Source organism: Narcine bancroftii, chromosome 1, assembly GCF_036971445.1.
Source record: "Narcine bancroftii isolate sNarBan1 chromosome 1, sNarBan1.hap1, whole genome shotgun sequence".
Lineage (NCBI taxonomy): Eukaryota > Metazoa > Chordata > Chondrichthyes > Torpediniformes > Narcinidae > Narcine > Narcine bancroftii.
In genome coordinates, this window is record NC_091469.1 from 27788256 (window position 1) to 27809438 (window position 21183).

At 42.7% G+C, this 21183-nt stretch overlaps 1 protein-coding gene across 2 annotated transcripts in view; it reads left to right on the forward strand.

The window, feature by feature from the left end:
- Positions 1-1201: 1201 nt before the first annotated feature.
- The window catches only part of ecpas (Ecm29 proteasome adaptor and scaffold), a 151973-nt gene continuing 131991 nt past the window's right edge, over positions 1202-21183 (forward strand). For both annotated transcript variants that reach the window (XM_069922992.1, XM_069922994.1), the window contains exons 1-3: positions 1202-1363; positions 17121-17251; positions 18642-18758. In XM_069922992.1, the coding sequence (XP_069779093.1) occupies positions 1303-1363; positions 17121-17251; positions 18642-18758 (309 nt within the window). In that variant the 5' untranslated portion in view covers positions 1202-1302. The remainder of the gene's footprint in view (positions 1364-17120; positions 17252-18641; positions 18759-21183) is intronic.

Genomic DNA, 21183 nt, shown 5'->3' on the forward strand with positions numbered 1-21183 from the left:
TTTGCTTAAAAAGACTGTTAATTCAAAACTGCAAACAGTCATAAAAGTCTTATTGAGATCTCAAAACAATTGGTGTTTGCTGGAGAAACATCTGTGTATGCAAGAAAGCCATTTGCTAGTTGAGCTGTGCAGACGGATCAGAGTCTGATCCATTTAAACTTCTGAAAGAGATGCTTTTAGCATATAGATGTAAAATAACTTAGAAAGAAACTTCAAAAGACAGAAATGATGTCATGTCATGTGGTAAAGACACCAAGACAGAAAGCATTTGAATATTAAAGAACTAATTTTAAACAGAAACCAGAAGACACCTGGCCATCCTGTAGGTAACAAAGGATAGAAGCAGTTGCTTGGCCATCCTATGAATAACACCAGATTGAAATACGGTAACCATAAAAGGTACTGTTGCGTGTTACTCCTAGTCAAAGGAGAACACAGATTAAGTGGCTTTTGAAGGACAAAGATGACTTCTGACTTTAAAATAAAGAGGGCAATTCAACTGTGTCCTTTTCTACATAGGCACTTTGTTTAACCCTTGTCTGGGTTTGTGAAATCATTATGGAAGGAAACAAGCACTTCGCTTTCTCTTTGAAAAGAAGACATTCATATTGTGGAACACAGATTCTTAAATCTCCATGCAAGAGAGAGAAAATCATTCCTATGAAGAAACATTGCTCTGAAAACCACTCTACAAGAAATTTGTGAGTTTTACAGAGGTCTGATGACTTGATGCTTCAAAATACTTCACAACTGCTTTTGAGCAAATCTGATGCCTCACTTTTACTCCATAATTGCTTTTGAACAGCTGTAAAGACTTTGAGTTTCAACTTCCTGAGGCTGAACTTAAAAATCATCTCTTCAGAGTTGTATCTGAACTATAATGGTTTTGGTTTTAACACACATTTTGCACATAGTGGGGTTAAGTAAGAAGAGTTGTTATGAATAAGAAGAAAATATAATTTCGAAATATCTTGGATATTACCATCGAGCTCATTTAGTTCGTAACACTAGTAAAAATACAAAGTCCGCTGAAATTATTCCAGGAGGAAAACAATCAAAGCCAAAGCTAATTGCTTCGGGGATAGTTTTTCCCTTTACCTACAAAGCATTGCAGAATATTCAAGACATCCGCCACCGACTCCAACGTGCGCAGGCGCTATAAAGAGAATCCGCGCTCGAGCTTCCGACACCCGTTCGATCCATGAGCGCGCACCTCCGATACCCAGGGAGCGCGCTCCACGGATACCCAGGGAGCGCGCTTCATGCCCGACCGCCGCCCCTATTGTCTCTTTTGCCGCCTGCATGTGCGCGCACGGCTCCAATCGGCGCCGCTGCTGCAAGATGGCCGCCCAGGATGAGCTGAGTAAGTTTGGAGAGAGGAGGGGAGTTAAATGACCAATAAAAGGGGCTTGAATAAGCTTATGTATTCGCAACAAATATTAAATCTCCCTCTTAACATTACGCACAGTAGGATGGAGGCAATAGAGCCACTGGAGAAGGTTTACATCTTGATGTATATATTTTTTTAAAACTGCCTCCATGTCGAACTCTTCAAAATCCCGACCAGGTTTAAATTGTCTCTAAATTACTGGGTGCCTTAAAAAGTTGAGTTGGAAGGATTGTCATGCTCAAGCGGTGAAACTGAAGGCCCTACGTCAGGATCTCAGACCTCGGCCATAATCACTCCCAGCTCTTTAAACTGCAAAGCAGTTGGAGCCCAGCACTGCCACCGCCCCGAGGGGGGTGAGAAGCTACCTTCTCTGATCATTCAGAGCCACCTTCCAAACTATCGAGCGTTATTGGAGTGTAGGCACGTGTATGAGATTGCTTGCACAACTGGCAAGGGAGGCTCAATGTGATTCCACTCTATTTCCAGTAAATCGAAAGTGAACTTCAATCTTAAACAAAAGTATAAACTCCAAGGCTTACAAGATGGGGAATATAAACTCCAAACTCGTTCTATCCAAGAGAGATGCACCTGTATATTCGTTTTATCTTACTATACATTTTGCTCCTGTATTAAACTGAAGTGAGATTCTTCAGGTTTCAAAGACTGTCAGTTGAGATTAGTTTGGTGCAAGTCATTGCATCATGACATGAGAGATTTTTCAAAGTTCTTTTAATAAAAAGACTGATGTCATTGTGTTGCAACAAATGCAGAGGAAATTTGGCAGGGGAGGATTTTAGTTATGGGGAGAGATTGGATAATCTGAGCTTGTTTTTCCTGGAGACAAAATCTAACCTAGTGAGGAATATCGGATTATAAGAGGCATAGGGTAGAAAGGCAAAATCTTTTTTCCTATGGTAGGGGTATCAAAAACAAGAGCATAGCAGAGGAAAGGATTTTAAAGAGGATCTAAGAGTTTTGTTTTATTTTCAGAGATTGATATCGAATGTGCTGTCAGAGGAAGTAGTGGAATGAGATATAATTATCACATTTAAATCAGGATTTATGAAGCAGATGCCTCTAATGCAGACAAATGAGATTAGTGTAGATGGGCAAAAAGATTGACATTGTCATGGGCCAAAGAGACTTTATTTGTACTATACAGCATGACTCTATGACTCTAAACCTCCAGATTATAAATCAATTGGTCTCCCTAATATACTGTGCCATACAAACCTGAAATGTCCCAGTTTGATTCTTAATCCAGAGGTTGACAGCCACACTTGAGGCAACTTTGAGAAACTTGAAATTTATTTTTCTGCCTGTGCACCAGTTCTTGGGGAAATTATCTAGTTTTTTCCATCACTAATTATTATTGAAGAATAACCTTCAGTTACCAAGATTTCAGTCTTGAAATTCCCTCTCCCAATCTCTGCATTCCCTATTTCCTCCTTTAATATCTTCTCTTTGATCAAACAATTGATCCTGTCCTAATATTCTGGAATATGCTGTCAAATTTTGTTTGATGATACTTTTGTAAAGAGACAGGATAATTTGATATATTAAATATACTTTATAAATATGTTTTTGTTTGTGATCACAACTGGAATATTAGGACTGAATAGAGTCTGAACTTAAAAATGTTTGCCAGCACTTCAGATTGTGTCTAGTGGAAGTGAGAAATTAGTGACAGCTAAGCAACAATTGGGACTCTCCAAAGAGAAATGGATGATTTTATTGAAGTTTCTTTTTTTAAAAAGTGAAAATGTTTGTAATGCAGATATTACACAAGATCCATTTTCACTTGTTCGTCACAAATTTAAAATTGTTGAGTCATACAGTGTGGAAACAGGCCTGTGTGCCTAATGCCCATGTTAAACAAAATGTCTCAAAGAAACATGTCCCACTTGCCTGTGTTTGGCTGATATCCCTCTAAATTGGTCACCCTACTCTAAACCCATCTTATCTATGTATCTGTCCAATTTTATGGCAGTAATTACAAGGTACAAGAAGTCCTCACTACCAGGTAGAATGGTTGAAGCAGACAACATCAACACAATAACAATTTGATCCAATGCAAACAAGAGAAAGCAATTTGCGGAATAACAGAAATCAGGTGAAAACTTGCTTGGAATATAAACCCCTTAAATAGGTTGGACCACATGGGTTTTTTTGGCTATCTTCCTCATGAATATTTTTTCATGGTTGATGATGACTTGGTTCCACTCCAGATCTGAGGAATGGAAGATGTCTGTGTGCAAATATTTTTGATTCAGGTTGGCTACTGAACAACATGTTAAACATGATTTTGACAGAGCAAGGACTTGGATTAATGTCAAGGAGGTCCAAGATAATTGGAAATCATGCTCTGCCACTTAAACCTAGCACACATGTGGACAGGTATGCACATGAACACAAATCTTTGTCAACACTTACTTCTTCACTCCTCCCATCGGGCCTTGCTGCCGTGATTTTCTACCTGCTTCTGTGCATTTTTACTGTTTTTTTAAAACTTCTTCCAATTCCTCTCCTCCCCTCCCTTTTCTCATTAGGCATCTTTTCTCTTGAATATCCCCAGGGTCCACAAGTGTCCAGTTGCTGAAAATTCACTTCCCCCTGGTGAGACCTCTCCTAACAGCCATCATTTTATCCCTGACCTTTATTCATTCACAGCATCAGTTGAAAATTTTGTGTAATACTAATTAGTTCTTAAAGTTTCACTTAACTGTGTATTAATTAATATGATATCTTTAGCAATTGATGTTTGTGTAACTGATTAGGCATCCTTTATTACTTATAAGGGCAGTTAGCATATTAACTTAAACTCAATACCTCTGTGTTATTAAACAATTGTGGAAATTCTCACTTTCAATTCAGGTAATATCTCATACCTTGTTAAAAAAATAACATCATCCCAAAGTTCTTGTCTGATACTGTAGACAAAGCTATTTCCTCACATTAGTAGAACAACATGCGATATTCTGTAAAAGCTACTTGTAGTGCACCACTGAAATCCAGAGCATACAGTAAATCAGAGTTTTGCTGTAGTTTCTTTTGTAATTTTCACAGTAATCGTCATTGAAACAAACAATATAACTCTGTAAAAGACCAGCTGAGTTCCTTCAGCATTCCTAAGTTCGACTCTCATCTCTGTCTTGATTTATGAAGACCTTGTTCAGGTCCTTCTGCTTAGAGCAGAAAATACATTGCCAAAATAGATTTCTGTGTGTTACCCCCTTCAAATCATGGTCTCTATGTCACTTCACTTTGGTAGTTGGACCTAATTTGTCCTGTAGAAAAGATCTTATCTGAAGGTAGCAGTGGAATGTCTTATTTAATAAATCGTACTTCTGCCTATGTGGTTCGAATGACATTAGTTGCTCCTGCTTGTAACAGTCCTGTATACACCTGACACCATTCCGACGGTAGGAGTCCAGGATCTTGTTACCTACATTCAATGGTATTAATCAATTTGGAGTCTGGTGTTTTTGGGGACAGCCCTACTTTTATTCCTAAATATTGGTTAATGTTATTCCAGATATCGACAATTTGTTTCAATATAGGGTTGTCCATTTTTCCAGATAACAATTTGGCATTCCATTTGTAGATAAAGTCTTTTGCCACCTTCATACCCACCAAGTGCAGACCAATTTGTGCCCATGATGCTACCTCTCTCCCCTAAAGAATGAGGAGATGTATCTCAATTGGGCTGCCCAATAGTATTTTTTGAAATCCAGCATTCACAATCTGCCCAGACTGCAATCCTAGGCCAATTTCTCCACAGAGACCCTGGCTACCTTTCCATTCCATAAAAATGCTCTCACTTGTGAAAACAAGCTTTGAAAAAAAAACCCTGGGGTAATGCCACGGGCAGTGTCTGAAAGAGATACTGAAGCTTTGGCACAAATTCATTTTAACGCAGCTGACCCTGCCCATCAACATTATGGGCAGGGACATCCACCTGTTTAGGGCCACCTCGATTTTTCCCATCAAGGGGGTATAATTTAATTTGTAGAAATTATTTAGATTATTATCTGTTTTGACTCCTAGGTATTTAATCCCATTTTGTGGCCACTTTAAGTAACTATTCTCTTAACATTGGCTATTATCTCCCACTGTAAGTGCATAATTTTGCACTTGTCCCAATTGATCTTGTACCCGGAGACCTTCCCATAGTCTTCCAGAGTAGAGTGCAGTTTGGACTGCGAGTCTACTGGATCTGTCAAATATATCAACACATCTTCAGCAAAAAGGCTGATCCTGTGTTCTTCCTGGCCTTTGATTTTGTATTTCAGCTTTTTGTTTGTTAAAACCCTGTTCTGATCTCCTGAGCCCAATTTTTTTTTTCTAAATGAGCAATTTCTTGCTCTAATTCACCCACCTCCTTTTCATACTCTTTCCTTACTGTTTTAATATATCCAATTATTTGACCCCTCAAATATGCTTTGAGGGGGTCCCATAAGAAGAATTTATCTGCAGTAGAAGTACAGTTGCCCTCACAAAACATATCTATCTAGCTCTTATGAAACTAGAAAACTCCGGCTTCTTTAACAGCAACGCATTAAGATGCTATCTGTATACCGTCTCCTGCTTGTCTGGCATTTCAATCTTAATTATTGGGTGAGTGATCTGAGAGAAGTCTTGCAGTGTACTCAACCTCTGACATTCTCCCTGTTAGGACTGAGAGGGCACCCTGCATCCACTCTAAATTTCTCCCCATGTAGTGGGCTCTTTTGCCCACTGCTTGGAACAATCTGTCCTCCATGAGATCCAATGCCTCCATCATGTCTCGCAGGGAGGGCTCCGAATCTCCCTATCTGCTTTGCTTCATTAGTGTTTTTTTTTCTGGGTCTCATAGCCTTGTGAAGCTTTCTTCCATTGCCTCCGTCACTGCCTGCATCACCATCGCGACCCTCACCCTCATCGCTCTCGCTGCTAGAGCTTGCCATCTCCTGACCCGACGCTGGATCCGCCACTGGGAGTCACGGCATCACCCGACCCAATGTCAGCTATGCCTCCAGAGTTCGCTGCACTGCTCGACCCGATGCTGGATCTGCCATTGAAGTTTGTTGCGCTGCCTGACCCGACACTGGTTCCTCCCAACTTTTTTGCCTCCCGGCTCAGCTCCTTGCCTGTGCCTCCCGGCCTCACCACCCCACAATCACCACACTCACTGTCATCGACACGAGTATTGCGCCCGACGTGAAGGCGCTGGACCTGATGCTCTCATTGTGGGCTGGGGGGAGGTCCCAAACCTCTCCCCAAGGCACTTCACAGGGCTCCCAGCTGTCTTCTGCTGGTCTGAGGAGTTGTCTCCTCCTTGGTCTCATCTCTCCTGCTGGGCGGGCTGTTCAGTTAGGGTGTCAACTTCTTTGGTATGTCTTGAGGTGGCCCTACCATTTTCCCCACCACGAGGCACTTCGAGTTGAGCTTCCAGCTTTAATGCTGCTTCCTTGGCGTTCCTGTTTGTAAGTTTGTTTTTTTTTGTCATTATTTTGGTCAAAACACCTTCTCATGCTACCTACACGTATTTTGGCTATCCTTTAGAATTTTTTTCTCAGTTTATTTTCTTAAAAGTCAGGGAGCTCTGGGATTCTATCTCCTACTCACTCTGCATCACGTGACCCAATTTGCCAGTTTTCCTTTTAGTATTGTGGAATTGTTTCAGAAATTGAATTTCAGACTCACTTTATATGAAAATAAAATGATTACTGGTGACCCTTCGGATTCTTTTTACTGATCACCTTAAATCTGTATAATATAGGCAGAAAAATACCATTTTTATTCCGTTAACAACCAATAATGCTGTTGGAAATGATATACCAGTCTCACTTAAAGCAATCTGATCTGGTGGAATCGTTCACAGCACAGAAGGAATTTAGTTTTTTGACTGTTTGGCAGCCCATGAATTGTGGATTTTTTTTTGTTGGATAGAAACTTTTGTCCTTTTTATATTATTGGATAGCTTCCAATAGAAGCTAAAAGTAAAGGACATAAACAGGTGGAAAAATTGCAAAAGACTGAGGGGGATCAGCAAGAAGCTATGGATCTTATCAGACCCAATGACATAAGCAAGGATCACATTTAACTTCTACAAATGGAATCTCTGAAGATGACTGGTATACAGAATAAGAAAAACAGGTGCTTTAAGATGATCCAAGGTTATTTTCAGAACCAAGATTTTGGAAACATGGCCAATTCTGTGGTTAAAGGGAAAATTTTCAGTGAATTTAGCTGCACGCAGGAGAGATCAGGAAAAGAAATTGACTAAGGGGAATCTAAACAATATTGTTCGATGCAGAATGCAAAGAGCAAAATTTTGGGGGAAAAAGTAATTTAGCATTAAAATTGTACAGTAATTGTAAAGAGAGCCCATTATGGCTAGATCAGAAATGTCAACTAAATGTTTTTGGATATTCAATTTCTAGAAAGTTGTTGAAAATATAGACAAAGGGGTAGAAGGAATTCATTGGAGCCATTTATGCCAATGTATTGGGAGGAAACATCATTGAGGTCAGTTATATGGCCAGTGCTATATTATAGAATTTAGAGCAGTGGGAAGGAAACTGAAAGCAGAATTATCAACAACTCACTACATGAAAGCAAAATAATTACCAGTAACCCTTTTGATGCATTTTATGAAGCACTTTAAATATACATCCTCTGTTTATCAACTCAAAAACAAACCGAGAAATACGTGGAATTTGTATTCATTTTACAACTAATTAGCAATGGTGGAAGAAATTGTAAGCTCATGAAAGTCTTATTTAAATGAACATCAGATTGTCTACCCTGATTATATCCTCTAAAATGTAACAAGAATTTAGTGTTGTAAAAGCAATTACAGGTACACAATCTTTTATCTGGAACCCTTTGGGGACAGTGTTTTCTGAATTTTGGATTTTCCCAGATTTCAGAAAGCCAGATTTAAGCCCTCCTGAATTGTGCCGCCGTATCCACCCCCACCCCCTTCACGCTGCCGTCTCCACCCTCGCCTACCTGATTCGTGCTGCCTGTCACTCGCCCACCCGACTCGCGCTGCCGGTGTCTCTCTGTCCCCCCCTCGCCCGCCGGGCTCGCGCTGCCGGTGTCTCTCCCCCCCCCCCCCCACCTGCCCGGCTCGCGCTGCCGGTGTCTCTCTCGCCCGCCCGGCTCGCGCTGCCGGTGTCTCTCTCGCCCGCCCGGCTCGCGCTGCCGGTGTCTCTCTCGCCCGCCCGGCTCGCGCTGCCGGTGTCTCTCTCGCCCGCCCGGCTCGCGCTGCCGGTGTCTCTCTCGCCCGCCCGGCTCGCGCTGCCGGTGTCTCTCTCGCCCGCCCGGCTCGCGCTGCCGGTGTCTCTCTCGCCCGCCCGGCTCGCGCTGCCGGTGTCTGTCTCGCCCACCCCACTTGCTGGATTTTAGATGTCAGGATAAAAGATTGTGTATCTGTATAATAACAAGTATTTTAATTAACTGTAGTCAATTAGGATAGATAGGCTGAGACAGTGTTAATTTCCCATCTCTATTTGTACTTGAGAGGTGGTGGTGAGCCACCTTCTTCAACCGTTGCAAACCTTCAAGTGTGAATATATCCATAATGGTGTTTGAAAAGGAGTGTCAGGATTTTGACCCAGCAGCAATGAAGGAACAATAATATAATTCCATCTTAGGATAGTATATGGCTTTCAGGGGAACTTCCAGGTGGTGATGTTCCCATGTTTTTCTTGCCTTTGTCCTTCAAGCTGGTAGAGATTATGAGTTTGGAAAGTGCAGTACAAACTGCTGCGACTATGAGTTAATGGTGGAGTGAGTCATTGGTGTGGATGTAGTACTATCAAGCAGGGAGCCATATCCTGTCTGGTATTGAAGATCTACTTATCCAGGCAAGTGTTCTTGAGTCTTATAGATGGCAGTCAGAGGTGAGTTACCACAGGATTGCTAGCCCCTGACCTGCTTTTGCAGCTACATTTTGTATATGGTAACACCTAGGATATTTAAAGCAGGGATTTAGTGATAAGTGAAGCACGATAGGCTGCAGACACTGTGATTGTAGTAAACACATTGAAATGCTGGAGGCACTCATCTGGTCTTTTCAGCATTCAAAGGAGACAAAGATGTATTGCTGACATTTCGGGCCTGAGCTCTTATTCAGGGAAAAATCTGAAAAGGCAGAAGCAGGATATATCAGAAAGTCTCAGAATTCAAACAATGGGGGAGGAATCCAGGCCAACTAAAGGTGTTAATTGGATGTGATAAGGGTCTAGGTAGAATTTATCATATCTGCGAAAGGAGACTGGGAATGAAGAGATGATGGGGGAAGAAAAGGGTGGGGTTTTTTCCTCCAATTTGCAGGTGGTCTCAGTCTGGTGGTATATGAGACAATGAACAGACATGTAGGCAAGGGAATTGGATAGAGAATTGAAATGGTTGGCCACTGGGAGATCTCTGCTATTGTAGTGGCAGAGCCGAGGTGCTCAACAAATCGATCTCCTAGTCTACGTCCAATCTCTCCGACATATAGGAAACCACAGCAGGAGCACCGGATGCAGTAAATAACCTGCAGATTCACAAGTGAAATGTTGCTTCACTTGGAAGGTTTCTTTGGGGCCCCGAATAGTGCTGAGGGAGGAGATGTGGGCGCAAGCGGAGTATCTCTTGCAGTTAAGGGGACGATTGGTGGGGAGGGAGGGGTGATGGTAATACTATTGCATGTCAGCCATTGAATAGCTGGAGTTTCTTGTTGAACATTATTTGTCACCTATTAGTCCAGGTCTGGATGTTGTCCAGGTCTTGCTGAATTTAGTTGTGGACAGCTTCATTATATGAGGAGTTGTGGATGGTGCTGAACATTGTATTCCTACTGCATTGAAGGAATATCATTGATGAAGCAGCTGAAGTCAAGTTGGGCCAAGGACACTCCCCTGAGGAACTCCTCCAACCACCAAAACCAACTTCCTTTATGTGAGCTACGATTCCAACCAGAGGAGGGTTATTCCCCCTAATTCCCATTTACTCTATTTTAGGTAGAGCTCCTTGATCAGATGCTGGCTTGATGTCGAGTAGTTACTCTCACTACATCTCTGTAACTCAGCTCTTTTGTTCGTGTTTCGACCAAGATTGTAAAGAGCTCGAGTTAAATGCCTTTGACAAGAGTTTCTGTGAGCAAGTGGCACTTGATTCCCGCCCCCCAACCACCCACGGATCCCGCTCCTGCCGGGAGCCCGGGCCGATTTCTTTGATCCAGACGGCACCACACCTGATATTGAGAATGGAGTCACCATTGTCAATGTTGAAGATTTGGACCCAACTCCATTTGGCATCTTCCCAGCCAGGAGTAAAGGTTTTTTTTAATTGTTATTGTAATCACTTGCTTGCTTAATTTACAGATTTGTTACTTAGCAATTAGGGTGTCACTAAAGCATATGAAAAGTGCATACCATGTGCATTTGTATAATAAGTGACCTTAGGCCCTAGTTTTTGATTGTTCCCCGACTGTTTCTAATGATTTAAATCTATCGCATAAACTACGAAAAGTCCTTGTATGTCAGGGGAGCAGTTTCCTGGAGGGAGGGAGGGAGTTTTAGAAATGTTGGGGGTTTGGGCAGTGCAGCAGTGCCAAGCAACATGGCGGGACCTTGTCCAGCAGACAGTGAGTAGACTGGGGAGCCAGGCCAAAATGTCCAGTGCCGAACTGTGGGTGCCAAAACGTCTGAAGGGGTACAAAAGTTTTTATCACTAAAATATCCGTTGCCAAAATGCGAGCGCCAAAATAATCCAGCACCAAACTGTGGGTGCCAAAATGTCCGATTCCGACCAGGGGATGGCAAGCTATGGATAAATCTTCAGTGTTATTGTTGGATTGATGACCGGTCCATCGCCTTTGCAGTATCCAGTGTTTTTAACCATTTCCTGTTATCACATAGTTGAAGACTACCATCTGTCTTGCTGGGCATCACTGACAGAGACCAGGACAAATCATCCACTTGGCACTTCTGTTTGAAGATTCTTGCAAATGCTTCAGCTTTCTCTTTCACACTTGGGCTGGGCTCCCCTTTCATTAAGAAAGGGTATATTTATGGAACTTGCTCTTCTAATTAATTAATTATCCTCCACCATTCACAACTAGATGTGGCAGGATTGCAGAGCTTGTATCTGATTTGTTTGTTATAGAATTGCTTAGCACTTTCTGTTAAAAACACACAGAAATGCTGGAGAAACTCACCTGGACTTGCAATGTCCATGTGAGTTATTGATATATTACTAACTTTTCGAGCCTGAGATCTTCTTCAAGATGTAAGCAAAAAAAAGGAAAGGATCTGAATAAAAACTGAAGAATGGCAGAGGGAGGAGTCCAGACCAAAAGCCAAAAGGTGTTAATTAGATATGAGGATAGTTGAGAATTGATTTGACTCTGTGAAAGGAGACAGAGGGGTAAAGGGAAAAGAAACAGAAGAAGAAGGGGTCGGTGTTTAACAGAAACTGTAGATGTTGATGTTAATGCCATCTGGATGGAGAGTGCCCAGACGGAAGATGAGATGTTGTTCCTCCAATTTACAGATGGTCTCAGTCTAGCAGTACATGGACAGACATGTCAGCAAGGAAATGGGTCAGGGAATTGAAGTGGGTGGATACTGGGAGATCCACACTATTGAGGCGGACAGCTGAGGTGCTCAGCAAAATGATCTTCCAGTCTGCATCCAGTCTCTCCGACGTAGAGGAGACTGCAACGGGAGCACGAGATGCAGTGGGTGACCCCTGCAGATTCACAAGTTAAATGTTGCTTCACTTGAAGGACTGTTTGGGGCCCCAAATGGTGGTGAGGGAGGAGGTGTGGGTGCAAATGGAGCATTTTCTGTGGTCACAGGGGTAGGTGCCATAGGGATGTTTGGTGGGGAGGGGAAAGTGGGCAATTGAGTCATGGAGGGAGTGATTCCTGTGGAAGGTGGAGAGGGGAATATATGCCTGGTGGTGGGATCACATAGGTGGCTGAAATGGTGGAGGAAGATGTGTTGGATATGGAGGCTGGTGGAGTGGTAGGTGAGGACAAGAGGAATCCTGTCCTTGTTGCATGTGGGGGAAGAAGGGGCTAGGGCAGATGTGCAGGTAATGGAGGATAATGCAGATGATGGCCAGGTTGGTGGTAGCAGGAAATCACATTATTTGAAGAAGCAGTACATCTCTGATGATCTAGCATGGAAGCCCTCATCATGGGAACAAATGTAATGGAGACAGCGGAATTGAGAGAAAGGAATGGAATCCTTGCTATTTCTATTGCTCTTTCTATTGCATGCTATATTTGTTTGGCATGTAAGTAAGCCTGTCTTGCAGCTTCACCAGGTTGATTCCTCATTCTAATGTATTCCTGGTGCTGCTCATGGCATGGCCTTCTATACTCATCTTTGAATGAGGATTGATCTAGTTTCGATTGTGATGGCAGAGTAGGGGATATTCTGGGTTGAGGTTGCAGAATGTGGTTAAGTATAATTCTGTTGATGTTAATGGTCCATATGCTTCACAGTCCTGCATTGTAATTTCTCTGAATGAATGTCTCTGGTTTTCAGAAATCTTTAAACATTTAAAAAAGACAATTTAAAAATAATTTGGACTTTAAAATATCAAACAATATTGTCAGAGTACATACATGACATCACATATAACCCTGAGATTCTTTTTCCTGTGGGCCAGGCAGAATTTCCAATTATTAGCAGTGCCAAAAAAAACTGTACACATTATCAATGTGCACATTTCAAAAAATAAACAAATGTGCAATACAGAGAGGAGAAAAAAATAGTCCTAAAGTAAAGTCCTTAAATTAGTCCCTGATTGAGTTTGTTCTCGAGGAGTCTGATGGTGGAGGGGTAGCAACTGTTCCTGAACCTGATGGTGTGAATCTTGTGACACCTATACCTCTTTCCTGTTGGTAGTAGTGAGAATAGAGAGTGTGCTAGGTGGTGTGGCTCCTTGATGATTGCAGCTGCTCTCCAACAGCAGCGTTCCCTGTAGATGTTCTTGATGGTGGGAACGGGTTTGCCTGTGATGTCCTGGGCTGTGTCCACTACTTTTTGCAGGGTTTTGCACTTGGGTATTGGTGTCCCCATACCAGACTAAACTTCAGCCAGTTAGCACATTTTCCACTGCACATCTGTAGAAATTTTCTGGGGTGTACGTGTCATACCAAACCTCCTCAAACTCTTGAGGAAGTAGAGGCGCTGATATGTCATTAGTGTTTTGGGTCCAGGAAAGATCTTCCAAGATAGTGACTCCAAAGAACTTACTCATCCTCTCCACCTCTCCAATGATCACTGGATTGTACACCTCTAGTTTTCCCTTCCTGAAGTCAACCATCAGCTCCTTGGTTTTGGTGATATTGAGTGCCAGGTTTTTGTTGATGCACAATTCAGCCAAGTTTTCAATCTCCTTCCTGTATGTTCAAGAATATTTTACTAAAATTAACTCAAGAAAATATATTATCTATTGCTATCTTTTCACTTGTGTACTAATCAAATAAATGGCATTATTGGCATTGCTTTGGTGAGCAGATTCCCAGCTAAACTGAAACCAAATTGCAACCATGTAAAGCCTCACTGTTGAATTCCACAAGCAGTCCTACATGGAAGTGAAGTTGGAAATTGCCAGCAGAGATTCTCAAATTTGGTGTCGAACTTGTGTATGAAAATGCCTGGAGTTCCACCTGCTGATTACTTTCCATTCCTCCAACTGCCCCTCTAAGGATCTTGGTAGATTTGTTCTACCACCTGGTATTCCTGGCTATCAGATCCAAATTCAGTAGATTGAATAGGAGGCAAAATTCTTTTCCAGAAAATGCCTGTTTAAATAAATTACTTTGTCAGTAATCCATGTCTCCATGTACTTGATACTATGAATGTTCTTTGGCTTGGCTTCGCGGACGAAGATTTATGGAGGGGGTAAAAAGTCCACGTCAGCTGCAGGCTCGTTTGTGGCTGACAAGTCCGATGCGGGACAGGCAGACACGATTGCAGCGGTTGCAAGGGAAAATTGGTTGGTTGGGGTTGGGTGTTGGGTTTTTCCTCCTTTGCCTTTTGTCAGTGAGGTGGGCTCTGCGGTCTTCTTCAAAGGAGGTTGCTGCCCGCCAAACTGTGAGGCGCCAAGATGCACGGTTTGAGGCGTTATCCGCCCACTGGCGGTGGTCAATGTGGCAGGCACCAAGAGATTTCTTTAGGCAGTCCTTGTACCTTTTCTTTGGTGCACCTCTGTCACGGTGGCCAGTGGAGAGCTCGCCATATAACACGATCTTGGGAAGGCGATGGTCCTCCATTCTAGAGACGTGACCCATCCAGCGCAGCTGGATCTTCAGCAGCGTGGACTCGATGCTGTCGACCTCTGCCATCTCGAGTACTTCGACGTTAGGGGTGTAAGCGCTCCAATGGATGTTGAGGATGGAGCGGAGACAACGCTGGTGGAAGCGTTCTAGGAGCCGTAGGTGATGCCGGTAGAGGACCCATGATTCGGAGCCGAACAGGAGTGTGGGTATGACAACAGCTCTGTATACGCTTATCTTTGTGAGGTTTTTCAGTTGGTTGTTTTTCCAGACTCTAGAGCGCATCGGATGTCCCCCAAAGTTCCTCAACATGATTATCCAACTGCACGAAAACCAACAAGGTCGGGTCAGATACAGCAATGAGCTCTCTGAACCCTTCTCCATTAACAATGGCGTGAAGCAAGGCTGTGTTCTCGCACCAACCCTCTTTTCAATCTTCTTCAGCATGATGCTGAACCAAGCCATGAAAGACCCCAACAATGAAGACGCTGTTTACATCCGGTACCGCACGGATGGCAGTCTCTTCAATCTGAGGCGCCTGCAAGCTCACACCAAGACACAAGAGAAACTTGTCCGTGAACTACTCTTTGCAGATGATGCCGCTTTAGTTGCCCATTCAGAGCCAGCTCTTCAGCGATTGACGTCCTGCTTTGCGGAAACTGCCAAAATGTTTGGCCTGGAAGTCAGCCTGAAGAAAACTGAGGTCCTCCATCAGCCAGCTCCCCACCATGACTACCAGCCCCCCCACATCTCCATCGGGCACACAAAACTCAAAACGGTCAACCAGTTTACCTATCTCGGCTGCACCATTTCATCAGATGCAAGGATCGACAATGAGATAGACAACAGACTCGCCAAGGCAAATAGCGCCTTTGGAAGACTACACAAAAGAGTCTGGAAAAACAACCAACTATGAATGTTACATACAAAGTAAATTACTATTCTATCCAAGTCAAGAGCTAAGTGAACCATAGTATGAGAGAGAAGTTTCATTTTCATTGGGGTTGGCTAAATGGTTTGCAACAAAACACATTATTGCAGTCCAATATTGTTTGATCTTGGTACCAAATAAATGTTACAGAATTAATCATTTTTCCCATTTGGTGTACCCTGATGATGTCTTCAATAGAAGCCATCTAACTTCGTTCTGATGTTTTGTTTACATAATGTTACTCCTTTCTTTTTTTAATTTTTATTGGTGTTTTACAATATAAACAATTGAACAGTTCAATTATACAATGTGCTACAAAATTCAAAAAAGAAGAAAATTTAAAACATTATACAATATTGTTATAATAAGAAAATCCAGAGCACAATCCTAACAATAAAATAAGATTTTGCCACAAAAGAGGTTTATAATTCTTTCCTTCCCTTCTCCTTCTATAATAATTTTATCAATGTTTACTTTATTCACAGTTGAACAAAACAGTTAAGTATTATCAAAATCACAAGAAAGAAAACAAATCCCAAAAAAATAAAGAAAAAAAACCATTGATAGCCAGTTGTTCAATTTTGATTAAATGGAAAGACAATACTCTACTCACACATACACCCAATGGCTAAGTGATATCATTGTCTTATTTAAGTCCAGAACAAATTAGATATGCTATTAAAGATTCAAATATTAACTTCCAGAAGACGTGGGGCCCATTTATGGACTATTATCATAACCTAAAGAATTAGGGTGTTCAGTTGCTTTGGTAGTGTGTTGTCTGGTTCTGGGTAGGTGTCACTTGATTTTAATCTTAGCGGTAAAGGTTTTGATTTTGCTCCTTTCAACTAGATATCTAATTGCTTTCTAAGATATTTTTGGGCTATTTATTGAACAGTGTTTTGCAGCAAAACATTGCAAATTATGAAAATATTTTTCTTCAACCAATTACTTTAATTGTTGTAATCAACCTTTTAAGTTTATTTGGTTTTGTTATCTAGATAACCCATATAAATGGAGTCACTAATCTTGCAGTTCTCCAAAATTTTGAATATTTGTATTGGATCATCACTCTTTATAAGCCTACCTTAACGATTTATACTTTCACTTTTTCATACTAAGGCTCATGCTTTTTATTTTAAGTTGCTTAAGTAGTATTTCCTTTCCCTGTCCTTACATCCAAATGCATTTACCGCGTTATTTTCAACATTTAACTGTATCTTCCATCCTGATCAACAAACAATTTGCTGGACAAACTCAGTGGTTGTGCAGTATCAGAGCGAGAAAAGAATAGTTGAATTTCCAGTTGAAACCCTTCATCGAGACTCGCCTTGTTTTCCCACCTTAATGTTTGTCCTGCTTAAATGTTTCCTCTTATGGTTTCTCATTAAATATTCCATTCTACAAATTTATCAATGGGAAATATAACTTTCAGAAAAAAGACGTGTCATAGAGTTCCAGAGAAGCATGTTTATGAATTAGTGTGTTTTTGCGCAAAGTGCTGAATTTTGTTTTATACCTTTTAGATCAACTTGAGCGAGTTTTTATGCGCCTTGGGCTTGCTGAAACAGATGAGCAGCTACAAAGCATTATTTCAAAGTTTCTTCCTCCAGTTCTGCTGAAGCTGTCCAGTATTCAGGAAGGTGTGCGTAAAAAAGTAAGTTTACAATGCATAATTGCTTGAGTTGGGCCTAAAGTCTCTTTACATCTTAAAAATTTCAGTGGTTAATGCAAAGAATGGATTTGACCATAATTTAATTACTGAAGATTAGAGATGGGAAAGGTTACTAAGATGCAATAAAGAGATTATGCTATGCCAAAACTTGCAAATGGGTCAATAATTTTCAATTTGGGTAACAGATAACCAGATAAAATGGGAGACAGAATATATATAAAAATTGTTTAAGTAGTAATAGGATGGAACAGTGCAGCAGAGAATATATTTTTAAAATTGAACTCCTGTGTTCAGTGGTGATAAAGAAAGACCTTGAGGAATGTGGACGGTGTTGATGTGTCACACTAATGGAGATATGGAAATTAATAACTGGTAAAAATGTGGATTTGATGATCCATTTGAGTAGTTAGCACTGTATACTGAACGTTTTGCAAAGAGAAATAGAACAGATCTTGAAGTTGGGGTAAGAATGGTTAGAGAAGAAAAACTCTACAATGGCTATTTAATGAAATACTTATGGACTATGAGTACATTTAATTTGCGCTCTCGAAAGAAATCATAGCCTATTAATAAAGATGTTACTTGTAAGATTTACTCAAGTCATGCATGTTTTTAATCTTTTGTTCTGCTTGCCTTACTTGCCTTAAACCCAAAGAAAGAATAGCACTTTTTATAATTCACATTGTTGATGGAAAGAGCTGATTCCTGATCATCCAGAGGAAGTCTTGGAGAGATTTTTTTTCTCAAAGGAAATAGAATGCAGTGAAGCCTTTGACCTAACTAAATGGTTAGTTAAGCTATCTTTAGAGATCTGTTCAGAACATTCACATTTAATTGGGCAGCTAGGACTCGTGGGCCGAAATGGCCTTTTATCGTGCTGTAAGTTTAAATTGCTGTGGAGTTGCAATGACATATTGGCTAGATCAGATAAAAGTCTCTTACTTTCCCTCTCTAAAGGTTATTATGTTGGGTTTTTATGATAATTTCACAGCATCATGGTATTTTTTTTTTCAAATAATTTTGAACTACATTCAAATTTTAAATAGTCGTGGTTGGATTTGAATTGACTCTCTCTAGATTATTAAATCAGGCCTCCTGAATTATTATTGTAGTAACATTGCTGCCATACACATTGGCTTTGTGACTTTTATGCATTTGAACAACATTAATTACTTGCATTTCTTTAAAAAAATATAATGCAGATTTAAATCTGGATGCTACAAAAATTGGGGAAATTAGCTGAAAATCAATTGTTGAGTACATAGATATTTGAGATGAATCACCTACTGGTCAGCTGTTGGCCAGTTGTTGGAAAAAAAATCATTTCCAATATGCATAGTGAAGTAAATAATACCTCTGTGTTTAAATTCAGGTCATGGAATTATTGGTTCACCTCAACAAGCGCATTAAGAGCCGCCCCAAAATACAGTTACCAGTGGAAACTCTCCTGGTTCAGTATCAAGATCCTGCTGCTGTTTCATTTGTCACGGTTAGTACCTGTGTGATTTATGTTTAATAGTTCTTTATTTGTAGATTTAATTTTTCTGACAATGTAAAGAAATAAATTGTGTTTGGGAATGTATTGAAAATGTAGTGAGGGTTGAGTGAAATTAAGAGATATATTGTGGTTAGAGAGTTTGGGAAGAGGATATGCCGAGAATTGTTTATGTTTAAGAATGCCATCTGGAGTTAAGCAGATTTTGAAATGTGATTGGACTAGATTTAATGATTTTTTTTTTACTAAGAAATCGATCAGAATATTTCATACTGTATTTAAAAATAGTTTGGCCCATAAGCTTCGAATGAAACTACAGATTATTTTATGTGAATACTATAATAAATGTGATCAAAACTATGTGATAAATAACTTAGGAGAACTTGAAATACGAGCATAAGTAGAGCAAATGTTTCCCGCAGTAGATTCCACCATCGAATAAAATTATAATTCATTTGATCTTTGCCACAATTCCACTTTTATGCTTGATTGACATAATCTTTGACTTCCCTATGGTCCAAGAATTTGTCTCTCTCAATCTTCATTACAGCTTTCCAGGTTAGAGAATTCCAAAGGTTTGCAATGCTCTGAGAGAAGAAATATCACCTCAGAAAATCTTTTATTTTGAAACAATTCTTCCTATTTCTTAATTTCCTCAAGTAGCAAAATATCCTCTCAGCATTTACCTTGTCAAGTCCTGACTGAATCTTGTGCATCGATAAAATCACCTTTTAAATCCTGATGAGGATAGGACCAAATTGCTCTTATTTTTCTCATAAGATATAAGGAGTTTTAAATCACATTTAAATAATTAAGGTAAATGAAGAGTTTTATCCAATTAAATTGCTTTAAAATGTAGAAAAGTTTCCCAATACTTCAAAACTGTCAGTTGTCTAAAGCTTGCTATAATGCTCTTCTCAGATCCTACATGGGCACAGTTGGTTAGCCATTGGTTCAGGTCTTCCACTCAAAAGCTGGAGGCTCTGTATAGAACTAGTGCCACCTACCTTTGTAATTGTGCATATGACCAGGACTCCCATATCAAACCCAAACATCTGAATTTAAACATATTCACCAACAGTGGGAGTGAGTGCAAAGTTCTGTTGCTTAGAAAAGGGCAAATTATTTATTTATAAGTAAATATAATTTTTTTTTTTCATTTTTACTTGACATTAAGACTAGTATCGGTACACAATCCTTTATCCAGAACACTTGGGGGACAGTGTGTTCCGAATTTCAGATTTTTAAGAGACTTCAGAAAGCCAGATTTAAGCCCGCCCGACTGGCGCTGCCGGTCTCTCGCCCGCCCGACTGGCGCTGCCGGTCTCTCGCCCGCCCGACTGGCGCTGCCGGTCTCTCGCCCGCCCGACTGGCGCTGCCGGTCTCTCGCCCGCCCGACTGGCGCTGCCGGTCTCTCGCCCGCCCGACTGGCGCTGCCGGTCTCTCGCCCGCCCGACTGGCGCTGCCGGTCTCTCGCCCGCCCGACTGGCGCTGCCGGTCTCTCGCCCGCCCGACTGGCGCTGCCGGTCTCTCGCCCGCCCGACTGGCGCTGCCGGTCTCTCGCCCGCCCGACTGGCGCTGCCGGTCTCTCGCCCGCCCGACTGGCGCTGCCGGTCTCTCGCCCGCCCGACTGGCGCTGCCGGTCTCTCGCCCGCCCGACTGGCGCTGCCGGTCTCTCGCCCGCCCGACTGGCGCTGCCGGTCTCTCGCCCGCCCGACTGGCGCTGCCGGTCTCTCGCCCGCCCGACTGGCGCTGCCGGTCTCTCGCCCGCCCGACTGGCTGCCGGTCTCTCGCCCGCCCGACTGGCGCTGCCGGTCTCTCGCCCGCCCGACTGGCGCTGCCGGTCTCTCGCCCGCCCGACTGGCGCTGCCGGTCTCTCGCCCGCCCGACTGGCGCTGCCGGTCTCTCGCCCGCCCGACTGGCGCTGCCGGTCTCTCGCCCGCCCGACTGGCGCTGCCGGTCTCTCGCCCGCCCGACTGGCGCTGCCGGTCTCTCGCCCGCCCGACTGGCGCTGCCGGTCTCTCGCCCGCCCGACTGGCGCTGCCGGTCTCTCGCCCGCCCGACTGGCGCTGCCGGTCTCTCGCCCGCCCGACTGGCGCTGCCGGTCTCTCGCCCGCCCGACTGGCGCTGCCGGTCTCTCGCCCGCCCGACTGGCGCTGCCGGTCTCTCGCCCGCCCGACTGGCGCTGCCGGTCTCTCGCCCGCCCGACTGGCGCTGCCGGTCTCTCGCCCGCCCGACCGGCGCTGCCGGTCTCTCGCCCGCCCGACCGGCGCTGCCGGTCTCTCGCCCGCCCGACCGGCGCTGCCGGTCTCTCGCCCGCCCGACCGGCGCTGCCGGTCTCTCGCCCGCCCGACCGGCGCTGCCGGTCTCTCGCCCGCCCGACTGGCGCTGCCGGTCTCTCGCCCGCCCGACTGGCGCT